Source organism: Centroberyx affinis, unplaced genomic scaffold, assembly GCF_046629955.1.
Source record: "Centroberyx affinis isolate AG114_WGS23_722 - 3 ecotype Tasmania unplaced genomic scaffold, CSIRO-AGI_Caff_v1 ptg004513l_1, whole genome shotgun sequence".
NCBI lineage: Eukaryota > Metazoa > Chordata > Actinopteri > Beryciformes > Berycidae > Centroberyx > Centroberyx affinis.
The window spans coordinates 38731-61633 of record NW_027282158.1 but is presented as its reverse complement, the minus strand read 5'-3'; the positions used below and the strand labels follow the sequence as shown (position 1 = coordinate 61633).

The following is a 22903-nucleotide window of genomic DNA, read 5'->3' as shown; positions in this document are numbered from 1 at the left end:
CTGCGGCGGAGGGATACAATAACAATATGACGTAGCGAGTCTAAATCGCAGAATAAAAGTCATGCTGTTTAGACACATTGACATTATTCATGGATCGATACCCAACGTTTCTTCCAATAAACATTCGTCTTTTGAAGTAGTCACTGTCTGGACCGGTTTAAATACTAAGATCACATCTTTATTGGAACTATTTTATTTTGATCAACCACTGCGCGTAAAACCTAGGGGAGGGCTGTGATGAGGCATCTGTCCTTGTCATATGACCGAGGCCCTGCGGTTGCCAGCCAAAGAGCCCTGCTGAAAAAGAGACGCAACAACACGCAATTTTAGGCGGAGGGTGTTGTAATTTTGTCTGTGCAAGGCAGTGGTTGTTAGTCCCAGGACATCCAGGGGGTTCCCAGAAAAATGAGGACTGTTTAATCCACTATCCACTGACCAATTTGGGGATTCCCAGCAAAATGGGGTATAGTTTACACTGACAGTAGCCTATAGACAGTTAAGCAATAACTGGTAGTTAAGTACCTTCAAGCCCCATGTTTGGCAAACATCTGCCCTGCTGTGTCCTTGAGCAAGACGCCGACTCCCTACCAGCTCCTGCAGTGCTGATCTGCATCTCATTCTGACCTCTGACCTCCTTGAAGGGGGTAAAGTGAAAAGAGAAGCAGTTAAGTATAACATTATTATCATTATAAATGATTGCTAATCACAAAAGTCTTCACAGATGGGCTTCCTTGGGACAAAATCTTATAAAATGGGGGTCCATTGTCTTGAGCTGTTGAGCTATTGCCAGTTAGTATTAGATTAGATTAGATTAGATTAATTGATTGTCATGATTACTAGCCAATATTGGGAATTGGGAACAAGGAACTACAATTTAGAAGATACAAGGCCTACTAGCCGAATTAATTACTTTACTTAACTATAAAGTGCTGCTGCCTATTCAATGATTAGTAAAATAGATAATTGAAAACATAAACAGGAATAGTGGCTGTTAAATTTTTAATAGTGACCAACAATAATTGGATTCATTTCTGGTAAAAAAAAAAAAAGAGAAAAAAAAGGAATGTATTCATGTCAATATATTTACATTATCAAGTAAGATAAGTCTGAGAAGTGAATGTTAAAACAGTTTTCCGTCCATAATATGCCCATTTCCCTAAACACACCCTCATGGGAAAAGGTGACAAGTGGGTATTGCGTAAGAGACCATAGTTCCCTGAGTCACACTGAGCTCGACTTCCGTATCTCTCCCTGCTCATGTGATGCCTCCACCTAAACTGACCTGAGTGCGTAATACTCCCCTGATGGTTTGTTCTGCGTTGAACCACAGGCAATCAGCCAGACCGCATGAATCTGAAAAGTCCCTCCCTCCTTCATTCCACAGCACACTCCCACCTCGCGTTCACAAAACAGACTCTGAATGAAACTTCCCCCTTCTGAATGCCCATACTACTAACTGATGAGTTTGAATGATACTACATGTTTTTTTTCAGGCCTGTGAGGAATGCAGTTTCTGTTTTGTACCTTATGAGGAGTGTTGGGCATAATGTGTATCAGTGTACTGCTAGTTGATCTCAGCCCATTCACAGTATTAGAGGATTATCTCTCCACTTCACCCACCTTGTTTCAGTGATTGAAAAACAATATGTTATATAAATACTGAATGACTTGTTTTTTATTATTCCGTCAGTTAGTTTTAGCAGTATAGGTCTAGTTTTTCCTCAGTGAACATTTGGTTTTTTATTTCACTTAACAAAACGTTTTAGTGAGTAGCCTGAGTTTCACTATTGTTTCAACATTTCCATCTAGATAGAAACATGCAATCGACTAGTGAATAGTTTTTAATTGATATTTTAGAGCAGAGGAAAGCACTTTTAGTGTCTCTGAAAGACTTGTCTTTGGATTGTTTGTTATACATGATATACAGTACTGTGAAAAAATATTACCCCCTCCCCATTTGATTTTCTGGATTTCTGCACATTGTTCACATTGAGTTTGGTCAAACCTTATGATGCATTGTGGGACTTTATAGAGGGAATCTGAAATAAACAAAATTACACCAACGTTTGCTGCTTCTTTCATTTGTTTGGTGCGCAAGACAGTGGGGATTCAAGTATGTTTTAAATGGGGGAGCCATGGGGGTCCGAGGACCATACGCATAAAAATGAGGTTGAGAGTTCAAAATGAACTATAATGCAATATAGTTTGATTGCTTTTAATCAATTGTGTGTACCCAGGATTCAGCAAATAAGTTTTAATATGCTCAGAAACAAATTATTAAACAAAGTATTACCTGAAGGACAAAGTTTCTGTCACTGCAAGGACTCATTTGATTTGTATTGTCCAATGATTAATTAGAAAAACAGACTATGGACTGGACTGTGAAATGTCTGGAAAAAACAAAACATAAAAACCTGTCACACTCTATGAGGGGTGTCAAAAAGGGCGCCTCGGTCACTTAAAACGACACAGTCTTACATTTCAGGCAATTTCAATGTGTCAATCAGAGTTAAACAGCCAATGACGTACAGGAAAAATTGGGTTGGCACAAAGGATGGCCAATCAGATTTCAAGGATAGCCAGTACAACTCCAGCCACCCCTGTAGCTCCGCCCCTGGTGCAAGATGATCAAACATGCAACCTTCAAGTGAAAAATAATGCCCTCCAGTTAACAACCAAATCAAAGGGATCGCTGGGGACAGTTGTTCAAATACTTTGGTTCACATATCAGGCTTGCTTAGGGCCAGTCCTGTCCAATAAACATCTGACAAACTTTGACCCTTACCATCGGAGTGAAGTTATCAGTACACAGGTTCTTCTTTACCTTCAATATGTCTTGAAGGGATTTCAGAGTGTAGGGCTCACTCCGCTTCAGCAGTGTGAAATACCTGTCACTTGTGGATGGGATTTGATTCCAGCTCCTGCGATTCAGTGCAAAAATAAATCATCTTCCTTCTGTCTTCATGTGTAACCGTAGAAGGTGCCATTTTCAGCAGATTTTTTTCAGCCCAATTCCTTCATGGACTTCCATAGTAAAAGTAGAGAAGGGAATTAGAAGAGAACATTATTTCTTTCTGAAGAACAAACCCCAACCATAACCATATATAACCAGGTCACTCTAAAGTAGGTCTTCATTGGTTTAAAATGTATACAAAATGTCTATGCAGAAGCAAGGATGGTTAGTTGTATAATGGTTTCATATAAAACCATTGATGGTTCTTGTTGGTTATGCAACAACTCACTGTAGAACCATTACTGGTTAGGTATCTGCTGTGGCTCTGTGGTGGCTCTTTTAAGAGCTCAACTAACAGCCATTCATCTAGGGAAAATATATGTAATTGAGGCCTTTTCCTCAACACAGAACGGAAGTGCACAAACACACACACACACACGACCTGCAGCCTTCAGGACAGAGAAGCATGAATGATTGATCAGTATATCTCATTATTGATGCTTGTTTGTGTTCAGCAACTACCTGTGTGCTCAGACTTACAGGGTTGACCACCACAGTATGGACTCACAACAAAATTCCTGTGGGGCATCAAAAAAGAAAAGAAAAAAAAAAAGCACTTTAGTGCCATTTCTGTTTCTCCATTACACATTATTTCAATCATGAACAGTCAGCAAACTATAATCAAACGTGCACTGCTGAATAGCTAAAAGAGAAAAATAGAGCGGTGACTGGAGAAACCTAAAAACAGAGGCTGGGAACTGTTAGATTTGTACTAGCATCCTTAAAAAAGTTAATTAGCCTACATTTACAAGTGATTACAACAATCAACAGATCAAAGAGAATTACAAGCCACTTGGATCTGAGACGGTGCTACATGGTACCATATGAGATACAATACAGTTCTTAAATAAGTACAGCTGTTCTCAATTGCTTTAATTGTTTAAAGGCTAGAGGAGGCTCTCATGTTACATCCCATGCAGATTCCTTCAAGAAGGGGAAGGAAACAAAAACCTTACGCAACCTTAAGACATCTGTTTCATCTCCAGTTTTGGTTCTGAAGGGGAGATTTTTGGAAAAGCCTGAGCCAAAGTCATCTCAAGTAATTCAGGGGCAAAATACTGGGAAGATGGATGCAGTTTCCTGTCACACCACATGATGGCAGCAGATTATGAGGGAAAAAAAAGTTTGCCTGCCACAGAAATACAGCATGAATCCATCTCACAGGTATCAACACTTCTTTTGCAACCCAGCAACCCAATTCACAGTTGACAAGTTGTAAATTATACATCTTGAATCCATTACAAAAAAGACCGCAGGAGAATAAAGAACATAAAAAATAAGCTGGATAGGAATTGGTTGATACTGACAAGTGTTTTATTAGTAACACAGACCTGGAGACAGAGCCAATAAGAAGCCGTTGTGAGCCTTGACAAGACTGACATTGTTCAGAAGGCATTTAAAGACGGAGGGTCTAATAGTTGAACCCATACAGTAAGGGGAGCAGGTAAAAATTGAAAGGGGCAGGCTGCAAATTTTTTGAATCAAATACGAAACCAACTGCAACAAAAACAGAAGGGAGAGAAATTAAGTGCAAGTCCTATTATTTGAAATTAGGATGGCATCAGATGGCAAAAGGGGGGAAAAGCGAAATGTCATGGTATCCAGAAGTCATATTATCATACATTATGGTAATAGAGAAACAATCAGATATTGAAAGGCGGCACAGCAGTCCACATATCTTTACAAGCCATTCTTTTTTTCTCACAACTTTTCAGTCCAGTCTATATCACTGAGTCCCATAAGGAGCTTTGGGGAAAGTGATGGTTGTGGTAAAAAAAAAAAAGAAAAAATACTCCGGCTGTTTGGCTATTTATCCAGAAAAACTTCTGAGGATGGTACGTTGCAAGCAAAACTTCATCACATCACTTACATTTATCCGTTCTTGTGAAAAAAAAGAAGAAGAAAAGTACCTCAGGAATTCAGTCAGAGCCAACAAACCACCTTTGGGGTATGAGGTTGATCTAAAAAGGGGCAGTTTCGTATTTTCCCCTGCCCCGGTCGCTCTGTGAGGTTAAGACAGTAAAATGATGGGTCGTCATCTATTGAAGTGCAAAGTCTGAGGTGAATAAGAAGAAATAATAGAGAATTGTCTTTGTTGCCTTGCTGATTCTTCTCCTTCCCCTCGCCCCAATCATCAAAAAAGTTTAAAAAGACTAACGAACGCAGCAAGCATACTCCGACTCATGTACACAAACTCTCCATACGCACACAGTCAGTATCAGGAGCTATAAGGCAGAAGAGGCTCCATTTTGTTTTGAAAAAAAAAAAAAAAAAGAAACAAAATTTACAAATAAAGAATCAAGAAGAAAAAAACAAGCTGGCTCCCCCATCCCTCCCCAGTAGTTTCCGGGCTCTGATGATCCCATACTGTTCATCCCATGGTAGGCGCTCACCCCACCCCTCTTCTCCTCAGTACCCTGCTGCTGAGAGAGGCTCCTAGAGGGCTGGTGGGTCGTCTGTGTGGGAATGGAGGGCAGGACGGAACCGGCAGAGAGAGTGAGAGAGACAGAGAGAGGGAGGGGCCGGTCAACAAGCCCCGCCCCCTCTCGATTCAGCCAATCACCAAAGCCGGTGCTGGTGGAGGTTTCGACTGAGGACGGAGCGTACATCAGCAGTGAACCTAGGAGAGAGAGCAGAGAGACGGTTGTAGGAAAAGGCCTAAATCAACTTGCTGTTGGTTATCAATGTTATGTTGAAAAGATGAGAGAGGCCTGGATAGGTGTAAACATAAAAAACAACTAATAAATACATAAAAAACATATAAAACAAGCAATTTAAACCATGAAAGCCAGTTGGAGCTATTAGCTTACACCTCTGAAATTACAAAAGATCACTTGAATACAGGCAAAGGTGCAGCAAAATGCCATGGTGGACAGTGAAAGATGGAGAGTCAAGGTGTTCATATAGTACATTTTCGTGCTTATTTCATCATGCCTCTTACCTTAGTGCATCCAGCATAGGGAGCAAGTTAAGAAGTGCTGTGTCACTAGGGTCGCTGAACCAGGACTTGATGGGTATTGCATTGTCTGGAGGGGAAAAACACCCAGAGAGCCGTGTCAGAGAAAAAGACATGGTTGTGATTACATGCTGTTCTGTTAACAAGGACATTGAGTGTTACAACTGCTGCAGATTTAATGTGCTGTTACAACAATTACAATACACGTCTTGTATTGGAAATGAACAGCTGAGTTAGTTGCTCTGCTCCTGGCCCATCACAAGGCCTCATTTGATTTTGTTTGCTAAAGTCGAACATTCACACAGAGGGGAGCACCCTTTCCCCTCAAACCCTTACCAAACTGAGGAGGGTGACTGGTTTTAATAACATCACTAACACCTAAACCCAGCAGCACATGAGAGGATGTGAAATTACTTTAAATAGACAATGAACACCCATAACATATGCTTAATTGTTTATGTGACAGAGAGAGAGAGATGAGGTAGAGAGACAAGTTAGAACTAGACGTGAATAAGATTTCAGATATTCAAATTTGTCTAAGGTGCGCATGATTCATCTTAGTGAAACATCAAAAACTGAAGACGGGCTCTCAAGTGCAGTTATTTGCATGGTACAATGTAGAAATCCCTTGATATTTTGCATTTCACATAATTCAAAATGTATTCAGCGACTATTTTCCCTGGTCTTGAGTGTAAGACAGTAAGAGGCAGAGAAACAGTGAGTCAAACTGATGTAGGTGTATGTGCGTGTGTGTGTGAATCTGTGTGTGTGTGTGAGGCTGCAGTCTTACCTGGATGGCTGCGATAAGCGCCAGGCGAGTTGTCCAGGATGACAATACTGGACAGGTCATCATGTACTACAGACAGGTCTTTAATATAACTACCTAGATCCAATGTACAATGCTGTGCAAAGAAAAGAAAACACAAACGTCAGTGATGCCGTCAAAACGGGTTTTAGAGAAGGAAGAAACTTTTCCAAAGCAGCAGTTTTAAAGGCCCAATAGGACCAAAGAGCTAAATCAGTGTCATCAGGAATCACATTACAATAATTCCTGATATGGCAGAATGGCTGCAGATCCTTGAGGTCTCAGATTTCGTAAACCCATAGATAGATGCATGCAGCATTGTGTTCAACGGTTAAGCGCAGTACCTGTCTGTAGTATCTGCGTTTCAGGATGTTCCTGTTGTTGTCCAACTTGTCTGCCACTGCCGAACCGTAGATCTCCATACTGGCTGTGAACACCACCAGCTCGTACCACTGGCTCACCTACACACACACACACACACACACACACACACACACACACACACACACACACACACACACACACACACACACACACACACACACACACACACACACACACACACACACACACACACACACACACACACACACACACACACACACACACTAGTTTAAGGATACCAGTTACAGTCAGTAATTAGTAAGTCACCAAGATTAATAATTTTAAAATTCTACTTTTTTATGGCATTAGATAGTGTGAGAGTGCAGCAGAGTGACAGGTAAGAGTGAGAGTGAGCGACAGGTTGAAAGGCGACCTGGACCATGAGCAAGACCCCCAGCAAGTTAATGTTGGATCCAAGCACATAGATACAAAAACACTGATCACAGCAGCTGTTCAAACAGCACTCACCACTTCTAAAAAGAAGTCAACATGTGGCCTTTTATGTACGAAGAATCTGACTGGGTGCTTATCAATGACGACCTGTGTGGAAAAGGAAACAGAAGGACCCATTTTGTTTAGATAAGAGTGGTGTTTGGGCTTGCCTGTGTTAGTGTGCAAACATGCACATGTACATGTACGTGCACGCACCTTGAGGATGAAGTCTGGCGGTGTGCCTGGTCTAACTGTGGGTCTGAGGACCCCGTCATGGTGCGAGTGGATCAGAGTCTCGTCCAGGTCCAGAACCAGAATCTTCCTCTTCACTGCATCTGGAGACACACAGAGTTTGAAAAACAAATCTTGGTAAGACACATACATGTATGATACTTTATATACGCATTGGGAAATTCTCTAAAGAGGTCAACAACACAACAGTAAAGCTGGTAGGGATTCAGTGTCTTCCTCGAGGATGCTTGTTGACATGAGGCTTGAAGCTGGGACGTCCAGTTGAAGGACGATCTCTCTAATCACTAGGCCTCCCTTCACCACACTGGTTGACTCGGAAGAAAAAATATTATTTTTAGCCCTGTGACAGCAGGGGCTCTATGGATCGTATTGTTGGTCGGTCGGTCAGTCGCTCTGTTCACCACTTTTGGTCAGGTGGGTGAAAGTGTACCGCCGGGAGTTAGATTGCAGACTCTCAAGAGTTTCCCAGCAGGGACGCTTCCACAAAATGCAACGTCACGGAGCTGTTAGACCCTTAGTCTTGTTCATCTAATAATGAGAGTGCGCTTTTGAGTCAGGCTTGAAACAAACTTGAAATGAACAAACTTGATTGGTAGTACAGGTATCTATCAGGCTAGTAAACAAAGGAGTCGTTGGTTTGAGACCAGGACAGAGCTCAACCTAAGTGTACAACAGTTCTTCACGTGAATGATATCAGTTTCACGTTGAGACTCAGGTTGATTCCAGGGTGAACTCCAGGATTAGAATGGCTCTTATTTGGACACTTATATCATGATATGGACAACTGCGCTCTAATTGCAAATGCAGCTTATTTTTTGGGGCTGACTGAGCAAAAAGGCTACGATGGATTCTAATCGATTTACATTTGTCAGCTGTCTGGGGCGACCTCAGCTAAATGAATGTAAAGGAAACGCTCACTGGAGATAGGACCTGGCTTACATGGTGAGCAGCTCTCCAGCTGGGGTCACTGCTGTGATGTGCAGGGTGAGTTTCAAGAGGTGAATATAATAGAGCTGAAGAGATCTCATACACTCGATTGGAGGAAACACAGTTCTTTGTAAATTCAAGACTGTGCTTTTGAATTAGCTCTACACAGACCAGAAGGTGGCTCATCTAGAGTACACGCAGTAGTCCAGGCTACCATAAATGCCGCCTGTAACGTTCACATTTCCTCTTCACTTCCAGACCACAAACTCATCTTGTCACCATTACAAGCAGGGCAGGAAACAGTTCTGTCCACAAGCCACAGTGGCAGATGGATTCAGAAATTTACTCGTGAATTTCACTATTTTACCAGCCAAATATGATGTTTAGAATAGAACAGTACATCTAAACAATGGTTGTTTACCAAAATTTACCAGTGTTTTAATTTGGCGCCCTGGTTACAGGTCTTCAGAAACACAAAATATGCTGCGTCTTTGTAACTAGAGGCATGCTGTACGGTGCAATTCAGGACATCTAACATTATTTGCATTTTACATTGTTCATACCACGTCCTTAACGTTCCTGTTTTACACGTCTGAAGCACATGTGTTATGTATTAGATGTCAAAAAAAACCAAAGCTGTTTTGAACTTGTAAGACCCACACATGCTTCAGTAAAACTTGGTAAGACTACAGATTTGCAGTTGTGCGACAGACGAGTCGTTGTCTGGGGGGCATTCAGGCGGCATATCCTCAGCAAATTCACCCTTGCACTTCTTACTGTCAGTTTGGCTTGTAACTGTGGTGACGCAGGAATGTAAGCTTATTCTGCTGTTGCACTCAATGTAACTCACTATGGAAAAGAGCTTCAGCCAAATGCCTAAAACGTAAACTCGATCTTTCTTGGTATTCCATTCAAAGTAATGAGAGGAAGTGTTTATACTTATCAAACTAACCAGTATATCATAACAGGCATCTGATCCATCTTAATAAACTTACATACAACTATAACCCACAGACCTAGGTTGACAGCTGACAGCTCGTCTTGAGTTAACACACAGGGAGGAGGCGACATTATGAGTGTTCCTGTCAGTGTGTCTCAGCAAAACAACTGTTGTGATGTTCATTTACTCTGGGGTGAGGAAGGTCATGATAGAAGGATTCACGGTGTGTGTGGTATTGTTATGTTGTGGGTAACTTTTCATGTCTGCCTGTCAGTAAACCAAGGAAGAACTTGGTTGACTGGTTTAATTTCACCTTAAATTTCTACATTTCATTCATGTTGTGATAGTGACCTAGATTTATGTCTCTAGCTGTGTCAAATCAGGATCAGGCACATATCATATACGGTACTTGTGAAGTTGTATGTTTGAATCAGACTTACGACCTTTGTCACATGTCATCCCTTCTTTCTCCCATCTTATCTCCACTCCACACTATCCAGTATCACGAAACATGGGCTGGACGATAATTCAATATTATCGTTTATCGTCTTTCAGTGGGATTATATTGTGATGATATGGTGATTTTGGGATATCGAGACATACAATTTTGCTGTCTGAACTGACGAGAACAAGCTAATTCTATTTAGAAACTCAGACAAGTAGTATGTTAGGAATGGTAGGAATATTATGTGAAAATTTCAGTTTAGTTTGACATCACACCAAATATTACCATTCGGTTCAATATGATGAACATTAATTTGATTATTTAACTTGATTTTGCTTATGTGAGCCATATTGTCATATATATCGATATCGAAAAAAAATCCTTATGATTATCGTGATATTGATTTCAACCATATCGCCCAGCCCTACACAGAATGTGTGTTCATACATGTAACGGGACCGAACAATGTTCTGTACTTTTCCAAACGATTGGTGCAATTCTTACCTTTCCAGACTTATGCAGGAGCCCTGACAATCTAGCAAAGCAGTCATAGCATAAAATCAATATTCAAAAATAGACAAAAAATAAGTGTACTCACTGAGTCTGTTTCTGGAGATAGGCGACAGTGGCAAAGTGTCATATCGCACCGTCTGATACTGGATTATCTGCAAATGAACGAGGCAAATGAAACAGTCATGATAGTGCCTCATTTCAGAAGACCAGGTGAACACAGAATACAGTTGAAACAATAAACCCATATACTGGATGAGGTGAAGTTAATCCCATCATGGACAGATTTCAAATATATTTTATGAAAGTCAGTTTATGGATGCTAAATCAAACTACAGTGTTGATCCTGAGTGCAACTAAGCCTCCAAACCTCCCATTCCCTACTCCCAGACTCTCTAATTGGGAAAATGTGCCTGTCTCTATTTCCAAGGCAACAGCATTTTGTGTGACTTCGCACAGAAAGACAGAGTTAGATTAGTGTTTTGGCAATCGTTGGGGGCATTTCAGAAGTGGCTTTCTTTCTTGGTCTTAATCCCTCAAATCCATAATCCATTAAAAAAAGAAAGCATCACGGTTGAGATTTAACTCTGCTTGACTTAAAGGCAGAGGGATGCACAGCAAAAGTACACCGCCAATATCTTGATAAAGTCTTACGCTATGCATAAATCCTAAAACGTATATTTGGTCCTTTTAGACAATACAACTTCAGCACACCTGCTCTGCTCTTTTACATCAACACAGATGAAACAAGAGAACAGGGGAACACGGCATACTGGAGTATTGAAATGCACCCAGGTGTGTCCGCCCCATGGCTGCTCCTCTCCAACTTCTTCGCTCTCCTCTAGTGGAAATGAGTGAAGATACAGAGAGGCTCCTTTCCAGTGTCGCTCTCGCCCCGGGGCACTGTACTTTTCTCCATGAGGGCTATTTTTATCCCCCCCAGCTGTCGGTGGGTGTCAGTGGAGCATGGGGCACAGGCGGAAAGGGAGACTTGCAGGGTGACTTTGACTGAGCCTGGGCTGCTTGGTACCTAAACCTTGGACAGGGCCTTCCTCTTTGTCCCCTCCCACTGCTGCCTGGCAGAGCGAGCTCAGGGGAAGCCTATTGGTGGCAGCAGCTGCTGGGCACCGCGGGGGGACCTGACCCTTGGCTCAGCTCGCTGTACCTCCAGGAGTGTCCATCTGGCCCCCGGCCCTGCAAACGTTGACCAAGCCCTTTGCCTCCAGACTCAGCAACGCTCTGGTCATCCCCGTTATTGTATCATGGAGATTATATGCAGAAGCATTACGCTGTATTGTTGTCTTTAAGATTAATAAACAACCAGCTTTCTGTATGTTTGCATACAGTAGCATGCAAAGGATTACGAAATGGTAGCATGCGGTCCTATTATGCGTAATCTAATTGAGCTTTTAATAATCTAAATTTTGTAAGTCAGTCCACTCTACATAATGTGGTCTACTCTTTCTAAGGGATTTCTAACTTGCCGTTTTCAATTTCATTCAATTTGAAAACCAAGAAGAATAGTCAGAAGGAATACTTTTGTGCCATCTTAAAATAACTGAAAAATCTAACAGAAGACCTTGAATCCTACCCAATTCACAGATAAGAAGTTGTTGGAGAGGCATCTGATTAAGCCAGAAAGAAACAGGCTTAGTATTATAGTTTGTATTAATAGTTTGTGTTGACCGGGTGCATTCTTAAAATCCTAGGCTGTGAAATGTTTCAGCAAGATCACCTGTCCTAAATTACTCAATGGCTATCCAAAGAGTCCCTTACATTATATTCCTCACTATAAGCACTCACTGGATAGGGACATTGTGCCAGTGCATCACACGTCGTGAACAATTGAGCTAAACTGTGAGTGAGAATGAGAGAAAGAGAGAGGGAGAGAACAGTGCGCTCTCTGTGCTAACATAATCCCTCTCACTTTACCCCTAACCTGGACTGGACTACTCACTCTCAGGGCCTGTTGACAACACGTGAGTGTGAGTGCTGCACAATAAACTGCAGACAAACCTCTAACAGCAAGACTATTACAACACAGGGCACTACTCCAGCTTTGTTGCCTTGATACAGAGTTAAGAGTCAAAGTCCACTCATATTACACCATATATGCATAATATCTATAACAACAACTCAACAACACTTGTGTGTATCTAAGTTACAAGCAGACAGCCTCGGTCACCTTACATGCCATGTTTATTGTCGTGGCATTAGTGGGTAACTGAAGGTGACCGCAGGCTTGAACTGGCCACTCCATACATCAAGAAGCGTTTGGATGTGGGAGGCTTCCTCTCTGCACTGTAGTTGGATGGGTCATTCATTAAAACCATTACATCACATCAAATGAATGATAAAATGTGGAAGAGTACGGCTTTTCAGATAGTGGGCTTTGTTACCATCCACTCACATGATGATAAAAGTTATGTTTCACAGAATAAACATGATTGCTGCACATGTTGGGACATAAATAACTAGAAAATGAATATTTAGTTCTAACACAGATAAGGAACGCGGGCCATCTAGCTGAATGAGAGGGCAAATTGAGAATGCTTATTGGTGAAAGTGATTTGGAGAATAATGTACCGGCATATGGGAGCCATGGCAGTATCATAAGGACTTTGCTCGCTTGTCACAAAACACCCATGCAACATAATCGATTAGGAAATAGCTTTTAAACCCCATGCTCACCGTTCGTAGGTGCTTCCTGAGAATGTACAAGATGAAGCCCCATATTCTGGACGTTACGCCAAGGAAAGTGCGGATGCCAAGTAAACACTGTCGGGTCTTCAGCATGTTGATGAGCACGCAAAGACCCCACAGCAACTGAACTTGAATTCGTAGCTGATGGCACGCTTGTCCGAAGTTGTTACGATAACTACAAGGAACTTGCTTGCTAGTGATATTCAAAATCCGTCTTTAGCCACAGCAGCCACACTAGCAGTTCAAATTAACAAGAGGCCAAGCAAACGTGTGAGTACTCGCTCTGCACACTTGTGGCACAACTATCATTGAATAGAGTGCATTCGCATCGTAACGATGATAGAATGAGTTTGTAAAAACGTGGACGTGGTCAAAAGTAGACTGCACGACGTCTGCTGCTGCTGAATGGATCTTACCACGCAGCTCGCTGACAAGCTAGCTCAGTAGCTGTGTAGCAGCTAGCTAGTAGCCAGCAAGCTATCGCTAGCTCGATAGGGTGACCACCTTGAACCTTGGAGAAAAATACCCCAAAAACTTTCGGGCCGCTCGTTGTCAAGCACCACTTCAATGCGCCTTTACTCTACGTGGCGTCCAAAGAGAGAAAATGTCTGAAAAGTTCCCAAAAGTCAAACCAGTCGGGATAAAATCAGTTTGTAGTTCACTGCAAATCCGGAATGAAACTGCGAGCCGCCATCGCCGCCTTGCCGTCACTTCCGCGAGGAACCAAATGGTTGCGCGCAGCACGTCCACGTGGAAAGAAAATAAACAGACGTGGACGAGCAACAGTAGGAGGGCTTCCACTAGATGAAAAATGACCAATCTGGTCAGTTTTACTTGTTTATACTCATTATGTTCAGTAGATTTTCACCTGTCCTGGTAGTGGTTCTAGTGCAGGTTAACATGAGTGTGATTTCTGGCAAGAACTCAACCAGTATTTAAAATATCTCCAAGGGAGAGCCTCAACAAGTTTTCAGCTGTCAGCAGACACTTAACACCAGAGGGCTTGCCAACGGCACAGTCAATTCAAAAAGTCTGTAACAAATGAATCCACTACTTCACCACAAACTGTCAGCCATCTAATAATAATAATAACCTCTAGCTATAAAATTTAAATAGCATCACACACGTATTTGGTGTAACTTTAGTAACGTTATTTACAGGGTGATTTTTAGTGAAAACCATATTAATTATCACTTGGTGAAACTATTGCAGTTGGACCATAAATAATGATTTGAGCAGATCTCAATTGATGAGATCCATCATCCAACATCATTTACAATAAATTAGCAGATTGATTACTTAAAAGGCAAAATCAGCAGAATTAAACACCTGAACTCATGTATGTCTGTACTGACAATCATGCTGTAAAAAGGTCAGAATACACTTTGAAAATAAATATTAATTCCAATAAACCACAGTGTGAACAGTCAGTGATGGCATGACAGTGTTTAAATTGATGCACTATACTGTAATCCAAGATTAGGGCTTTAATACTCAAACTCACACCAGTGCAATGGTTAGCAACAGAAACTACATTAATCCAGTGACATGATGTGGCAAACCCTTATCCATCCTCATCCATTTTTATAAACATATTGTGGTCACTGAACTCAAGCACATGTACTGACAAATGAATTGGCTGTTAGTTACATTATGTAATATATAAATTAAGAGTTGGGTAATATTTTGCATAATTTTATTCAACTACCAAAAAAATAACAACTGAGATATAAAACTTTTTTTTTTAAACAACACAGATTTCTAACAGAATCATTAGGGAATTTGTTAAGAGCTTCAAACTTCCATAAGATCGTGTTAAGGCAGTGATTCTGAACCACTGAAAATGTCTCAATGAAACAGGGCACTTCTTTGCTTTCAGTGGCTTTTCTGCCCCGGGCCTAGACATCCAGATCATCATCTGGGTCTTCCTGGTCGTAGTCGTCGTTGGCGTCGGGCTCATACAGAATCCTCCCTGAACCCGGGCCTGAGTGAAGGAGAGCTGTTTTCCTGTTAGGAAAAAAAAAGAAGAGGGAAGTTAAAACACAAGTATTGAAACATATGGAATGCAATCTATGAATAAAAAGACCCATAACAATTGTGAAAATGTTGCTCACTTCTCTTTACTGAAGACAAAGGGAAGTGCCAGTTTTTCCTTGGCTTTGCGCTCTGTGTCGGATAAACGGAGGTTGAAGGTCAAGTTGGCTGTTGGGTCCGCCTAAGGAAACAAGACAAATGCAAGGTTGTCAGTCCCTCCATGTCTGCGCCCTTTCTTTATTCTATTTATCAGAGTATGGTGTACAGATATTGAGCACCTCAGGTTCCTCTGGGTCAGTCTGCATGGTGCCAGGATGACTGGGCTTGCTCTGTACTGTGACAGTAAGATCCTCTTTGATACTGAAAATCTCCTCCTGAGGACAAACAAATTAACTTGTCAATAATTTATGACATCAGTGTAGGAACAGAAAATGGTAATCCCAAAGGAAACTCCTCTTACATCTTGCATAACCTTCCCCGATTTTGAGCGCCTTGTTGTCTTTGCCACTGCTTCGTCTCCCCTAAGCCCGGGTATCACAGTGACGACTGAAGTGGCCAAGTGGCAAACACTTCCCACCGTACCCTGCTGATGCATATCTGAGTGCAGCAGGCCGATAATAGTTCTCACAGCTCCCCCTAACGAAAAAGAGGAAAAGATCCTAAATAGTGGCATGGACTGCATGATCTTACAGTTGCACTTTACTCTGGAGTAAATCAACGCAGATAGTCTGTTTGGCAATATCAGTTAACACTCAGATGTATATTTAAATAAAGATTTGCACTGGTGTCATATCAAAGGTGAAAGTGCAAGCATGCAGGTCTCAACAGAGGTTACTGACAGTGATTTATTATGGTCATGGTTTGGGTTGTGATCCTTACAGTCGCTGTCGAAGCACTGAGTTCTTACCTTCATCCAGTTAAAAAACAAAGACATTATTATACTGATATGCTGACATTAAGAAGATAATAACAAACCTTTTTTAAGTTGCTGAAGACTCTGGCAGATGGCAGGAGGACTGAGATGTCTCAGAATCCATGAAAGAGAGTCGATCACCAAGGTAACTGGTTTGTGTTGCTGTGTTTGTTTGATGACATTTGTAAGCTCCTCCAAACTGAACTGGTGAACTGTGAAAGGTGGCTGTTCAGTCCAGCCAAGGGGGTCTGCGTAACCATTATGAAAGTGCAGCCTAAAGTGATAGAAACAAATGATTAATGGTTAGTTTGACAATGAGTTAAATAAACTGTCTCCTAAAAAGGACTAGTGCCCTTAGTTACCTTTGCATGGACGATGCGTTCAATCCATCTTTGATCTCCTCCTCACTAACCTCAAAGCCCAGCACATTGACAACTTCCTCCCTAAACTCAAATCAAAGGTTCGATTAGTTTTTTAGCAATATCTGTCTGCAATTATATAATATTACAATAATTACAAAAAAAAAAGGTATACACTGTAAGTATTACTTTGCCTACCTGTTCAATGCGGCATTGATGAAGCTTCTCAGAAGGGGTCGACCAGAATAACTTACAGCATCTACGAATGCAAGTTAAGTTTAAATAACATGACAATAGTTTAATGATACTGCTTCTTTACTTACAGGCAGGCATGGCACTGTTAGCCATCAAAAGCACGTACCTAGTATTATAATAAACCCTCCAGCATCAGTTCCTTGCAATAATTCAGGTAACATGGTAGAAGCGGACTGTAGCAGGTCCAGGCAGCTTCAGCTAGCTAGCATGTTTCTGATTCACCACCAGTTTACATCTATCAATGCCACGATAAACACCCGAGAACTCAGTATTTGGATGATAAAGAAGATCAAAGCTTGTAAAAGTGAGAATGGCGAACATCAAAGACAGCAAGTCAAATTCCACAATAAGTTTAGTTGTCTCTCCTCTCCGAGTCCGAGATGATTAGGTAGCATGTCAGGGACCGCCGTGAAAACTTCATATCCCACAGATTTGCTTTATCGCGATCTCGATCATGTGGGAAATGTAGTTCAGCAATGTTTACTATCAACCCGTGTATGGGTGAATGATTATATAACCAACTACAATACCCAGCATGCCCTACAGGAAGCCACCGCGCTGGCAGCCACAAGAGGCTTCTGCAGTGTAGTGCGCGCGCCGCGCAAGACAAGACCGTGCGGAATTGTATTTTTAGTCAAACTCCAGTCGTTTTCTGTGCGTACATTGCAAGAAACGACTAACTTCAGCTGAAAAAGTTCTCGTCAGAGTGTTTTTGTGTATGGACCTACACAGGTATTAATCGTGCTCATCCAGCGGGCTTTTACGTTTTGCTACACTTCTAGTTTGATTGCGAGGATTATGTATGCAACAACGTTAGCAGTGACGAAGAAAAATGAGCTAGTACAGCTAAGCGACACACGAATTAACGTTAGTTTTCTGTCGGGCAACGTTAGTGTGGCGACGGTTTAGACGCGGTTTCCTTTGGAGTAACTCTTGTAACGGATCAACGGGACAATACAACTTCGACCTATAGTGGACTGTGTTTGGAAAGAGTTGAAATCGGGGGTCCGCGCCCTTGGTCTGCTGCTAAAGTTGCCTGTAAGGTGCAGTCACGCCGGGGGAAAGGCACAGCGCGACGGCTGCTACTCTGGCTAGCTCGCCTGCTGCTTCTACTTGGATCGAGGCCTTGTTGCTGAGGCGACAATGCTTGAAATAATGTCTGAGCACCAAGGTATGTTTCACCAGTCTCAACGACAAGCCAATAATCACGCTGTTCATGTTGGATTTCAATATATTCATTGTTAACCTAGCTATCTGTTGTGTTTTGCGGGCATTAGGCAAAGCTGAATATGGCTAACGTTACATTTGGTGGTGTATGCTAACATTAACGTTAGCTAACGTTACTTCGCTTGTTCTTTTACAAATGTTTTAGAATACAAATGTTATCATCAAAATACTTTGAAGGTTAGGTTAATCCTAAAGCAAATATCAACCTGGTAACGTTAACTTACCATAACAACGTAATTTTAACGTTGTGTTGCAGAGTTAAGTTAGCCTGCTAGTTAACGCGCCGACACAACAAATACTAGCTCTAATTCGCTTCAGGAAACAATTCTGTAACTTGCGTAACTTAACAGTTAACGTTAACTGTTTAATGTAACGTTATCGTTAAATTGTTTAGCATGAACGCAGTCTGCAGTAGTGACATGATCGGTTAACGTTGCACCTTGCTAACACCAAGCTAACTTGGCTAACGATAGTTAGCCACCTATCTGTACTTCGATTGCAAGAAAGCCTTATGAGCTAAGTTAGCTAGCTAACTGGATGGCTTGCTAGTACTAGTCCACTCACTTACGGGCTTTAGTTACAATCCACATTAGCCAATTATAATGCGCTTACTCAGGAGTATTTCCACGGTAGGAAATCAAACGCGCCAACTTTACCGAACATAACTTGTTGCTCGTAAATGACCATTCTCGTTACAGGCGACATAACGTGTTGGGTTAGCTTCTTCCCTAGTTGTCAGCTAACATTGGCAAGCTAGCATCAAGATAATGCAAACTGACGCCAGTTTAAATATTGGGTAACCATTGACTCTAACTCTATTAACTATGCTAAGTAATAATAATGCGTATTTGAAGATGTTAAATGAGTGAACAATAAGGTACAGGTGATGAACAAATTAGCCAGTCTGAGTTAAATTTAGCTAGCGAACAAGTGCTGACTGACCGCCGTGCGGTTGATGGTAGGGAGATGCTAAATTAACAATCGATGATTGTCTTGGCCACAATTTTCAAAGTAGATGGTTGTGAGTGAACTCTGACGGTCAATCTAACGCTAACTAAACGAACGCCACTCCGATAATGTTAACACACACACCTCTCACCAACACAATAACACCACGATTGGTAAGCGATGTTAGCAAGCCCGCTAGTGCTAGCATTAGTCAATTCGTTTGTCAGCATGCCCTGAAGCGTATGTATGCGAGGTTACTTTATTTATACGGTGTAAAACGATATGCGAATCAAGAATAGTTAAATGTACTTGTGACTCACAGATCTGCTTTCTCTCCACCAGATTCACTATTGGCGTGCAAAACGGAGCCTCTGGTAAGTACACTTCTTATCAGTAGTTTACTTAAGACTTGTGAGAGTTGTTTGGATGAACCTCACCTGTGGATGCTTGTAGACTTGCTTTAATATTAAGACTTTTGCTTTCTGCAGCCTCCAGAGAGGAAAAAGAGGACTGTTGAGGACTTCAACAAGTTCTGCAACTTTGTCCTGGCATATGCCGGTTACATCCCCAGCCCAAAAGAGGTAAGCTGCCTATTTATGTTGTTATGAATATCAAAATTGCTCACTTTTACAGCTAAGTTGCCTCCCATGTTCAAGTTGTGAGAAAATACAAAAAAAAAGTCTTTCCTCTTTTTTGCAGGAAAGCTCATGGTCCCCTACATCCTCCAGTTCGGCACACAGTTCGGGGCTGTCAGCAGACGGTGGTGGTGGAGGCAGCAGCTCCATGGGTGCGACTTGGGGAGACGGAAGCTCTGACATCCACACCATCCACACGTTTGTCCGTAAAGCCCGTGCAAATAAGGGCAAAAATATTCGCCGTATGCACTCAGATAGCACTCTGCTGGACAAGATGCGCCTTAAAGACTCCCTGTACGAGAGCCAGGCCACCACTAAGGCAGAGCGCAAGAAGGACAAAAAACTGAAAAAGTTGTCTCTGGGTTCGGCCATGGCAGTGGTCGATAGCGGCAGCAGCGAAGGCGAGAAGAGAGCGCGCATCAAACGCAGCAAAAACCCCAAACAGCCGAAAGCACCCAAGAAGCTCAAGAGCTCAGCCACTCAAAGCGAGACAGACTCTGAGGCGGGCCATACACACAGCGAGGTACGACCTGTCAGGGAGGAGCTGGCGGTGCACGGGGGCTCCTCCCCGAGTGCGCAGGGGCTGGGAAAGATGCAGCCGGAGGAGTCCATCAGGGAAGCGGAGATGAGCTCTAGTGAGGGCGAGACCTGGATCGCAGATGAAGACATTATGGTGGAGTCAGGTATGATGAATATGTTTGAATCTTTGAATTATTATCTCCGACACATCTGATTAGGAAATTGTCAATACCAAACCCTGTGATGCTCGTCTCTGCTGTCTGTGTCTTTCTATCCCTTCTTTGCTTAAATATGTACCCAGTGTGGACTTGTCCCGCTATAACAGCCTATAACTCTATTCCCTTTTCCAACACAGGTGATGACTCATGGGACTTGATCACCTGTTACTGTGGGAAGCCATTCGCGGGACGGCCAATGATCGAGTGTAACCAGTGCAGCATATGGGTGCACTTGTCATGTGCCAAGATCAAGAAGTCCAACGTTCCTGACATCTTTTACTGCCACAAGTGCAGGGACTTGCGGCGGTCGGGACACAAAAAAGACACCTAGACATGAGGGGGATGGGAAGGATGACAACCCCCACCCCCTTTTTTGCTGTCCTCCAATGCCCGTTGTTTTCTTTGATGCCTACAGCTAAAACAGCCTAAATTCTCACCTGGATGGCAACTGTATTGTCAGTTTGTAGGATTTCTTTTGACAATCACACAACCATTCTTATTTATCTCAGTGTGTTTTTTACTTTTTTGCCCCTGTGAAAACTGGACAGAAGGCAACAATGACAGTGGAGAATCATTTATTTGTAACTCATTAATTCCTATGTTGATTGGCTTTATAATTATATACTATGCTAGTGATGTGCACAGAAATATCCACACTTTGGTTTTCATGGATGTTCACAGAAGGTGCATGTCAACTTATTGTGAATTATTTCTTGAGGATATCAGACAATATTTCGTCTTTCAGTGTTCCAAAGAAAACTGAATATTTTCTGTTTATCACTGTAAGTGAGAGCCACATTCTCTCAACTTTGAATCAATGCGATTTTCACACCTTGACAAAATGTATAGCTAAAGAGAAGGAAAATGTCACTCCTCTTTGTTTAGAAGTATCTAATAGTGCTAGATGGGCAGCTCATTTTATTTTTGACTGTATTTTGGCAATTTATTTTCTTGTTCGTTTTCAGTTAGCAGTTTTTTCTGTCAGTGGTGATCACTGAGCATTAAGCCGTAGAGATCTCACTCCTCTAGAATAAACTCTTTGTATTCAAAGTACCACATGAAATTTGATTTTTTTTTTCTTTTCTTTTTGAACTGCATCTAAATTGCTGAATTTCAAATTGCACATAGACAATTGTGTTTCAACAGTGCACTTTTTAAATATAAGCCTAAAATACCATTTCCTCTGCATATTAGGGTGGTATTGGAAATATGATTAGCTACAACTGATGTAATCTGTACTTAGCATGTAGCTGTTTCTGTACATTCGCGGCTCAGCGCTTAATGTTTCTCCCTGTCTGGCTTGTCAACCATTGATAGCCATTTACCATGAACAACATTTTAATTCGAACATTGAAAGCTGTTAAGTTTTGATCTTTTTGTTTCCACATTTTGTGTGTTTGTTTTTCATCTTTGAAAGTCATCTGATATGGGAGGGTGATGTAAGATGAAAGTGGGCCAATGCTTTACAATGTCAAAGTGGCTCTGAGACTTGTGCATGAATGGTTGTAAAATATTTGTTTTTCTATTTCATGTTATTGTTTATTTCTTAGCTTTCTGAGAAGCGGGGAGGAGAGATGCTCCCGTATCAGAGAATGGACGTATGATTGTCTCACATCGAGAACGAAGTTGACTGTAGTGTACAGAAAATAAGTTGACGCCGCACGAGTTGTGGCATTCGTTTTATGTTGGTTGGTTTTACCATTTTGCTTTTTCTTTCGTCGGTGGGAGAGTCTTGGTTAGTCCCCAGTAGCAGTTGCACTCTCACCACCACTCCTTCAATTCTGTGTACATACCCTGTTCTTTGACAACTGTACATATGTGAAAGTGAAGAGAGAAAATAACCAAGCAAATACTATATTTTCTGCATTCTGATATTGTTTTCTTTAATTGTAGCTCGAAAAATAAAAGTCTTTTGGGGAACATACAGGTGGTATTTTGAGTTGTACATAAAATAGACATTCATTTGAAATACATGTATTTTTATTATATCACTTTTTGTTTTATTAGATTTAAGCACACAGCAGTGTTTGTCATGTTTGTATTTTTTTACCACTAGAGGGAGATGGTACAGGCATCTCACTTGGTTAGTGTGGCAGTAAATTAAATATGAATAAATATCACTGTTAGTCTCATACCAAGTGCACAAAAATAATGGAACAAATTAAGCAGCATGGAGGAGTTGGTTTGGGGTTGAGAAAACATGAGCCAGCAGCAAAGGAGATGACCTTATTCACTGTAATCTTCCCAGTTGACATCAGGCTCGTCCTGTAACACATACAAATGTAATGTACTCATGTAATGTAGGCCTACTCAGTTCATTGTCTCTGAGGAAAGCAATGTCCTCAAATATAGATGCTAAGTCGTTACATAATTGTGACTGATCTTAGGCAGGGCTCCTACTGTCATTGAAAAACTGGATAAGTCTAGG

General features: G+C 41.6%; 3 protein-coding genes across 4 annotated transcripts; 1 reads left to right on the top strand and 2 right to left on the bottom strand.

Annotated features, from left to right (window-relative positions):
* Window positions 1-3810: 3810 nt before the first annotated feature.
* Window positions 3811-14067, bottom strand: LOC139665276 (CTD nuclear envelope phosphatase 1A). 2 transcript variants are annotated; one of them, XM_071544282.1, is made up of 8 exons: window positions 13356-14067; window positions 10753-10819; window positions 7807-7925; window positions 7627-7698; window positions 7119-7235; window positions 6760-6871; window positions 5955-6039; window positions 3811-5633 (listed from the first exon to the last, which is right to left on the bottom strand). In XM_071544282.1, exons 1-8 carry the CDS (start codon window positions 13458-13460, stop codon window positions 5573-5575), a joined length of 738 nt encoding a protein of 245 aa, XP_071400383.1. In that variant the 5' UTR covers window positions 13461-14067; the 3' UTR covers window positions 3811-5572. The 2 variants fall into 2 exon arrangements, with proteins under 2 accessions (XP_071400383.1, XP_071400384.1); XM_071544283.1 differs by lacking the exon at window positions 7627-7698.
* Window positions 14068-14866: 799 nt separating this feature from the next.
* On the bottom strand, window positions 14867-17332 carry elp5 (elongator acetyltransferase complex subunit 5). Its single transcript, XM_071544288.1, has 8 exons — window positions 17035-17332; window positions 16872-16932; window positions 16677-16757; window positions 16377-16588; window positions 15862-16037; window positions 15680-15775; window positions 15482-15582; window positions 14867-15374 (listed from the first exon to the last, which is right to left on the bottom strand). Exons 1-8 carry the CDS (start codon window positions 17087-17089, stop codon window positions 15266-15268), a joined length of 891 nt encoding a protein of 296 aa, XP_071400389.1. The 5' UTR covers window positions 17090-17332; the 3' UTR covers window positions 14867-15265.
* Window positions 17333-17592: 260 nt separating this feature from the next.
* Window positions 17593-21435, top strand: phf23b (PHD finger protein 23b). Its single transcript, XM_071544290.1, has 5 exons — window positions 17593-18099; window positions 19446-19477; window positions 19592-19684; window positions 19803-20421; window positions 20613-21435. The coding sequence occupies exons 1-5, from the start codon at window positions 18072-18074 to the stop codon at window positions 20804-20806; spliced, it is 966 nt and encodes a 321-aa protein (XP_071400391.1). The 5' UTR covers window positions 17593-18071; the 3' UTR covers window positions 20807-21435.
* Window positions 21436-22903: the final 1468 nt, after the last annotated feature.

Coding starts and splice junctions, on each gene's coding strand:
- elp5 (XM_071544288.1), bottom strand. CDS start 17,089: ATGTTACCTGAATTATTGCAAGGAACTGATGCTGGAGGGTTTATTATA. Junction 16,933..17,034: donor AGGGTTTATTATAATACTAG/GTACGTGCTTTT, acceptor TTGCATTCGTAG/ATGCTGTAAGTTATTCTGGT. Junction 15,375..15,481: donor TTTGTCTTCAGTAAAGAGAA/GTGAGCAACATT, acceptor TTTTCCTAACAG/GAAAACAGCTCTCCTTCACT.
- phf23b (XM_071544290.1), top strand. CDS start 18,072: ATGCTTGAAATAATGTCTGAGCACCAAG. Junction 18,100..19,445: donor AATAATGTCTGAGCACCAAG/GTATGTTTCACC, acceptor TCTCTCCACCAG/ATTCACTATTGGCGTGCAAA. Junction 19,685..19,802: donor ACATCCCCAGCCCAAAAGAG/GTAAGCTGCCTA, acceptor TCTTTTTTGCAG/GAAAGCTCATGGTCCCCTAC.
- LOC139665276 (XM_071544282.1), bottom strand. CDS start 13,460: ATGCTGAAGACCCGACAGTGTTTACTTGGCATCCGCACTTTCCTTGGC. Junction 7,236..7,626: donor TTGACTTCTTTTTAGAAGTG/GTGAGTGCTGTT, acceptor GTGTGTGTGTAG/GTGAGCCAGTGGTACGAGCT. Junction 6,872..7,118: donor AACGCAGATACTACAGACAG/GTACTGCGCTTA, acceptor TTCTTTGCACAG/CATTGTACATTGGATCTAGG.